The sequence below is a fragment of the Camellia sinensis genome, chromosome 14 (assembly GCF_055761805.1).
Source record: "Camellia sinensis isolate YWXY chromosome 14, ASM5576180v1, whole genome shotgun sequence".
NCBI lineage: Eukaryota > Viridiplantae > Streptophyta > Magnoliopsida > Ericales > Theaceae > Camellia > Camellia sinensis.
In genome coordinates, this window is record NC_138974.1 from 58,284,954 (window position 1) to 58,293,334 (window position 8,381).

The 8,381-nt window shown below is 34.3% G+C and overlaps 1 protein-coding gene across 1 annotated transcript; it reads left to right on the forward strand.

Moving 5' to 3' along the window:
* Positions 1-241: 241 nt before the first annotated feature.
* On the forward strand, positions 242-1,528 carry LOC114262267 (uncharacterized). The gene is made up of 2 exons (XM_082903945.1): positions 242-921; positions 1,323-1,528. Exons 1-2 carry the CDS (start codon positions 382-384, stop codon positions 1,326-1,328), a joined length of 546 nt encoding a protein of 181 aa, XP_082760071.1. The 5' UTR covers positions 242-381; the 3' UTR covers positions 1,329-1,528.
* Positions 1,529-8,381: the final 6,853 nt, after the last annotated feature.

Here is an 8,381-nt window from a genome sequence, read left to right on the forward strand (position 1 = left end):
ATTCAATAATCTCATAATATCATGTAACATTACTTACGTGATGCTCTAATCAATACTGAACTACCTTTGTTAGATATTTGATCTACCTTTCCATATTTATCAAACGAACCAAGCAAGTAATTTCACATAATACTCATCTAGTGCCAGTATGTTACTATGTTAGGACTTAATTAATGTGCCAGTATGTTAGTATGTTAGGACTTAATTAATTATGCCAGTATGGGAATTCTGAAACTATATAAAGCAAAGGCATATATACCAGTACGCTAGGACTTTAATGTGCAGGAACTCAAACCCTTAGTTAAATCCCTCCACCATTTCTTCTCTTTGTCTTCTCCAAAAATGTTTCTTCTCAGCCTTTAAGTACTTGAAAACCAAAAGATGCTTATTATGGGCAGCTCAGATCTTCCTGAAAATTCCATCAAAGTCAAATCCAGGGAGGTCTCAGTACCCAAATCCTCTGTAGAAGTCTACTATGGAGGTTCTCCTGTTGCTATACCATTTGTATGGGAATCCCAACCTGGAACTCCTAAAGTCAAGTTCCATGAAAACCCACTTCCTCCTCTCAGTCCTCCACCTTCCTTCAATCTCCATGCCCCTAGAAAACCAAAAGAACAGAATTTGAAGCGCACCGTTTCACAGTTTTTCCTTCCCAAGCTGATGAGGAAAACCAGTCACCCACCATCTCCTGCTTCTTCATCATCATCATCACGTTCACCATTGCGCTCTGTGTCGTCTTCTTCATTTACTTCTTCAAATATGCGAGGGAAATTAGAAATGTCGAGCCCAAGATCACCTTTTGATTCAAGGATAGAGAGGGAAGATGAACGTGGTGAATCGCCTGTTTCGACTTTGTGCTTTGGGATTAGTCGTGGGGGTGCAAATGCTAGGTCCCGTGGCAGCTCTTCAAACATAATCAAGGTTCTGCTCAGATAATTTTTATGTACTATTTTTTATTTTATTTTTTGCTTTTTCTTAGAATTGTGAAGGGCCTTAGTGTTTGTTTAGGTAGATTCTATGATCATGTAATCGAATGACACAGATAGTTGGTATTAATTGTTGTACTTATTAGAAATAACTCACTGAGGCCATGTTTGTTTGGGTGGACATGAGCTTGGGATTGGACTAATAGTCCAATAAAATTATTAATCCGATATTTGGTTAAACAATTGAAGTACGGATTAATTATTTTAAACTTGACTATTAGTTAAGATAGGATACATAATCCAACGGATTCGTAATCCTAGGACTATTAGTCATGGGAATGCTAATCCAGTCCGCCCAAACAAACATGGCCTGAGTGTATTCTCTTGAAGTCTCAGGTTTAAGATGCTATCAATTCTTTGGGATCACGCCAGTGGACTCTGCCCAATCCACATGGAGAGGGCGCTTTGTGTGGATTCCGAGATTAGTCAAAGTGTATGTAAATTGGCTCGCACACCCGGTCATTAAAAAAAAAAAAAAAACTGTTGTAATTCTTATAAGCATTAACTAGATTTGTGAAAGAACTAGTACAGGTTTGTGATCATATCCCTTTTTTTTTATGCATGAAATTGGGGCTTCTGATTAGACACTCTTATAATTCCTTTTTTCTTTTCCAAACTTTTTGGCTTTGGTTGGGAGGTGCTAATTCTGAGAAAGTGAGCATGGCACTCAACCTCTGTGAAGGTATCTTTGATTGTCAGTTGCCCAGGTTCCTTTGCAAGAGGTCTGAGGTTCGATTTCCCGCAATTTGTCCAATTCATAAGCTTAAGGGGTAGCTTCTAAATCGCCAGTTTACACAACTAAGTGGGTGCAAAGAGCCTGCCTAGGCTGAATTCTCGGTTTAAAAAAAAATCCCTGGTATATGGGCTAACTAACTAAACCGTCCTAGTTTTCATAATCGAAATTTCCCTCTTGTTTGCCTAGTCATAGGCTTAAGGGGTAGTTTTTGAATCCCGAATTTACACACCTCACTTAAACTGAGTTCTCTGTCATAAAAAATAAATAAAGTGAACATGGTGCTGAATGCCATTGGGAAGACTTTTTAGTCTCTGGTATGCTGTTTTCATAATACAAAATTTCCCTCCTGTTTTGAAGATGTCATCGATCCACCCCTTCCAAGCAACAATTGGATATAAGAAAATCTTACTTGAAGCTAATAAATTGTTTAATGAGTGTGAATTTTTGGACTATACGAAATAGATCTGTAATCAAAGATCTTTAGTTATGCTTTGATGGTGGGTAACTATGAAGATTTTTATATAGTTTTTATTTTTTTATTTTTTTTTATAATTTATGATGATGTAATTTTTTTTTAAAAAAATATTTTTGATGATTTAGTTGACTGCATTTTTTAAGGGTGATGAATCTCTCTCTCTGTTTGATAATGAAAGAAGAGCATATATGGGTACAGCCTACATGTGGACGTCCAATAATAAGTAACTGACTTTGCATGAATTAAAATTTTTTATTTTAATTTTTTGTGGCATGTAAAGCCTGAGAACATGTCAATAGTGGAAGCTTCACTTATGAATAAATAAGGCAAGATTTATTTAATCCCTTGAGTTACCCATTTCGATATGAGATCTAGTCCTCCCCATGAGATCCTATGTCCCAACCCTGCTACATCGTTATTATTTAAAATTAATTTTTGTTCCATTGCTTAAGTAGTTGAATAATTAGGTTGGGGGCATTGGGTATCACTTGCATAATGTTAGGGCAAAATATTTTTTTTAAAATTCACTAAAAATGATTTTTTTTATTTTATTTTAAATTTGGTCTGTTTTTGTTGCTACTAAAATTTTAAATTTTTTTCTTCAATTGTTTACGTTTTAAAGAGTAAAATGTTTACCTTTTTTTTTATTTAAAAAAAGAACTAAATATATATATATATATATAAATATTAAAAAAATACAACTCATACAAAGTTCAGTCAAAAGAAACATGGGGGATGCACCAATAAATCCCAAATTAATAACTTATGCACTGTTTAGTCCTAAAAGTTTTCTTATAGACTGAAAGGTCCCATTACAATGTTGATAACATCAGATACAATGTTAATAACATCAGAATCATGTTACAAACATTGGATTTCAAACATCTAATGTTCATCAAATTTCAATAATGTTTGAAAATATAGGATGAAAAACATCTAATGTTCACCAGATTTCAATAAATTTTGAAATTATAGAATGAAACATCAGATCATTTACATCATTCACATCATGTTGATGTAAAAATGGGACTAAATAGAGCATAATAAAACTTTTAGGACTAAATGGTTCAACGTTTCAAAAACTAGGGCTTATGGGTAAATTTTCCAAGAAACAAAGCCGTCATAGGGAAATAATGGGTAGAATACAGAACTATAAGGCTTCAGAAAATCAATTCAAGGATGGGCCTCGGGCCTCAGGCCTCCCATAATTAACGCTTGCCAAGGAATCCAATGATCACAATGACCACAGCATCTCGTGGTGCAGAGGGGCCAAGGTTTTAAAAATCAGATTAGTGAGCTAATCGAAAAAGATTTGATACACGGATCACTGATTTAAAGGTTGGATTGAATCGAAATTAAATTGTAATATCATAATTATTTTATAAATATTTTAATAATTTAAAAATTAATAAAGTACATTCATTTAAAATATTTTTATAATTTAAGATATATATTTATCGAATATATATGTATAATTTTAATATTAATATTTTTTATAAAAATATTAATTATATATGTTTTTGAAAAAAATTACTTTTTATACAATAAATATTATATATTTCATATATATTAACATGATAGGATAGTGGAAATTTATACTTTGCTTAGTGCTTGAATGGGTGGAGCTCCTCTCTTAAATTTCACAAAATCTTGAATAATTTTATATAATTTTAATTATTCACAAAAATAAATTAATATTTTAGTTCCCAAAAGGTCCTTTTTTTTTTCGAGCCAAAAAAATTTCATTTTTCTTTTGAAAAAATGAAAACTAATTGATAAAAATAAATATCAAAAAAATATTTTAAAAAATTTAAAAATTATTTGTAGCTCTGAAAAGATAAAATAATATAAAAATAAAAGTGTTTTTTTTTATTTATTTCACTAACTTAATGTTTATTTTTTTTAAAAAAAAAATTGTGAAACAAGTTTTTGAAAATCAAACTAAACGTAGCTTATATTTTTAACTTGGCCTCTTAATTTTTTTTTTAAAAAAAAAAAATCAGTAACTTATAAAAATTTATGTATTTAGAAAAGGAATTAACATTTTAACACCTAAAATCTATAAAAATCTTACCTTGACTTGTAAAAAATCTAGCCAGTGTGTTTGGTTTCAGTTTTTTAAATTCAATTTTTTTGAAATTGATTTTTTGTTTTTCATGTTTTTTTTTAGTGAATATTTTTAAAATTTTAAGCAATTTTTTTATTTTGTTAGATGCACCTTATTTATGTGTATGTAAATAGTAAAATATTTGTGAAAAAAATATTTAAAAAATTAATAAATGCACAAAAATATGAAAAATGTATTCAATTTTCATTTTTTTAACTTATATTTTTGGTATTTAGTGAATTTTTTAAAGATTTTTTTTTTCACAAATATTATACTTTTTAAATGTATTTATGCTAGTTGTGTCTAAAATTTTTAAAAAATGTTTAAAATATTAAAAAAATTAGTGACAATAAAAAAATACTGTAAATCAAAGTATAAAAATTGCAGCGGATAAAATATTTAGATCATACCTTTAGATGATAGAACCTCGTGGGTAAATCACGTGCTTCCAGAATCTGATAAACCAGCCCAGCAGTGAAGTGATGTTACAGAATGAATATCACCCACACAAATCACAGTGCAAATGATTTGATCGTTGTTTTTGGGAGAGAGTCAGTATATGGGTAAAAATCAGATCATACGTTGTTTCTCTCTATTTGACCCATAACCCATATACCAGATATATAATATGTTGTTATTATCTATCCATATCAGTTAATGGAGATAATATCTGTATCCTGAGTGGTTATCCTAAATAGGTTTGAATTCAATTTCAAAACCTATTTGGATAAGATTCAAATTCAAATTCAAATGGTCATGCCACATGGGCGCCCATTACTAACATCTCCCACTCGCACATGAGTTGGCATGACACTGCCACATCTCTATCTCTATCTCAATCTCCCCAAAAATAAACAATCTCATACTAGCCACTGCACCGTGCGACTGCTGAGAACACCTACATGTGGGAGCTCTATACTAGAAACTCAAAATGAGCCAACATAGAGACATCAACCCAAAAAGAACAGAAATAGTGTCTCATATACCCCAGACCCATCTAATTACACCGGTCCAAAAACATCTCTAATCCCTCAAAAAGAGCATGTTTGACCCTCTCAATTCTTGCAATATATTCACACTTAATTCGCCTCTCATACAGAGCGATGTGAGTTACCGGCAGTGAATATACAACAGTGGTGTAATACTAGATGATCTTCCCTTTGCACTCATGCCATTTAGTTTAGGATTGACCGTTTTCCCAGTGATGTCCCTTAAGGCCGAATCATGCATGACCACAGGCAACATACCAAAGTAGCAAAACATCAACTCCTTACCTTATGACATAGTAAAAAGTCACAAAAGGGTACATAAATGAAAGTCATATCAATAATGGCACGTAAGACTCACACGGTGAGGAAGTAGGGATCCATTCTCTCACCTCATTACTCGGTCGCCAAGCACATATAGTATGAATACATGCTACGGTGGAGTAACTCTTCCATAAAGAGTGACGTCATACTCGATACACCGTACAGATATTAGTCTAGTCGCTTTCTAGCGCCTAACCCGAATTCTCTATTTGCTCGCCTTCTAGGCGCCAAATGAGATCTCGCATCTGGCTAATCATGACAAGCACAACATGGAAAGTGGGTACTAACATCCATGTTTGGTCCTTAACACGACCTCATCTTGGGTAGGGGTGTGCGCGGTGCGGGTCGGTGCGGTTTGAGAGAAAAATAGAAACCGTATGGCGGGTGGCGGATTGATAAATGTATCACTAGAATTTGCCATTTTCCTCATCGAAAACCGGCGGTTCGGTTGGCAAATAATGACGGATTTGCCTTGGCGGTTCGGGCGGATTGACGGTTTATAAAAAATATAATTCAAATTACAAAACTTAAATCAAAGACTAAAAAAAAGACAAGAGATATCGTAATGTTAAGCATCTTGTGAAGCTTTCTTCTGATGCAGCAAGTGTAGCAACAACATGATAATATCAACGACTATACCATCAGTTCATTACAAGCATCTGTGGAAGCTACAATGATAAAATACAATACATAAAATTCCCCTCGAGCAGTAATGTAATACTATATTCTAAGGTATAGAACAACAAGCAAACTTAAGTAAAAAAGAATTTTTAGAATCCTATAAAACATGATTTAATAGCGGTGTGGGTCAGTGCGGTTTGGAAGAAAAATAGAAACCGGCGGATTGATAAAAGTGTCACTAGAATTTGCCATTTTTCTTACCAAAAATCGGCGATTCGATTGACAAATAATAACGAATTTGCCTTGGCGGTGCGGTTCGGTGCGGTTTTGGCGGTTTCGGCGGTTTCGGCGGTATTATGCACACCCCTAGTTGTAACCAAGGCGACATGCATAGTGGATTATTTAAGCCTCTCTTGGCTCCAAATAAAAATATCACTAGTCTCATCCTTGCTCGCTCCCAAGCGCCAAGGGCGATTGCTCGTGTGAGTGAGCCAATCTTGCCTGCTGACATCATCATCTGCTAATCATTATGACACAAACCATAATAGTGTCAACATCCCATCATCTCAAAATAAGTGATCGATTTTAAAAAAAAAAACACAGCTTGCGCAATTATAGATTCCAAACATAAGCCTTATCAGCACCTCTTGCGATAAGTATATACAACGGAATCCACCATGTGCGCCTCACATGAAGTAATTTAAGATCACTACCTCTTGCGCAATAACCTCTCTAAAGATATTTTGGTGACCAATTTGCGTTCATTCTTAGTGCGCCCAACTAGCACAGATGCGCCCAACTAGCGCATTGAATCTTACAATGAGCAAATTAATATACTACTAGTAAAGCATTTTATCCACAGTCTAATGAGCAAGGTCAATGTCTAAACAACTCAGTTGACCATTTACCAAAGATAACACTTATCATGCCGAATACGCCCACATAGCGTACTTTAGGCTCCCACTACAAAGAAAAGATCAAGGAATATCGATCATCTGTTTCTCCTAAAGACAATCCGAGGATTCACTTAATAGCTAAGGCTCTGGCTTTTACCGATAGGTAAGTCAATGGGTTTGTAATTTTGCATCTAGAATCGTTCTAGGATATTCCTTATGTAAGTCATCGAAGACAAAACATGAATTCTCCCAAAGCCATCCCTAAGGATCGTACATTCGAGTATATAAATTACATCACCCATGTCCATCATATCTAAAATAGAGGACTGCCCACCCTAGGTGGCGACAACCTTATAAATTCCTGGCTCATAATGACTAAGTAAGGAAAAACTCCTTTTGGACCATTGATCATGCCTCAGTGGTCTTTATCGATCATCGTTGGCCTATCATGGCTTGACGAAATCTAAGAACCACTATCTGGATAACTGTTTTAGGCTGTAAAAGATTTATTGGAACTAGCAACCTTTTTGCGCTCCTAACTTTTCACCATAAAAACATAAGGTAAATCCCTACGGATCTACTTATCCAATTCTCTAACGAGAAGTTGGGTCACAATGTCCACAAATCAATGTTCCGAACTTATGTCAATCATAGCCTAAGTCAAAATAACCTCACTCCCCAGGAGGAAGTCTTCTCATGGTCTACACTTTCCTCAATAGTGCGACTTTTCGGTATCTAGCGAGCCTTATGCCTCAACAATGACTATCCAAATTACGCATAACTTTATAACAGTTTTGCGTCATAATGGAAAGTCAACCAAATTATAAAAAAGGTTAATCCTCAAAGACTTTGTCTTAAACTGCGCAACATTGATCCACTTTCTAAAAATAGGGGACTAGAGCCTTAGGCATTATCCTAGGCTCTTTATCATCTTGCGGAGCAATCATGAATGTTTCCCTCTCAATCACCCAGTGATGACGTGGAAAATTTTCACATTTGCTACCACACAACTAAGAATGTAGAGTATTCTTCTCTAATGGAGTAATCCATTAGTAAGCACATCGCTCTCACTGTCCCTAGAATATTGGAAATTTCTTTCCATTCTCAACTAGGCTACATAGAGCGCTATGCTTAGAATTCTCTATCTTATAGAGTTCCAAAAACTCTATTCACGTCACATTTACTAATAAAACTTTATGTGACTTAGTTACACTACCATAAAGCTACTTACCTATATGCACATGACCCAG

Coding starts and splice junctions, on each gene's coding strand:
- LOC114262267 (XM_082903945.1), top strand. CDS start 382: ATGCTTATTATGGGCAGCTCAGATCTTCCTGAAAATTCCATCAAAGTC.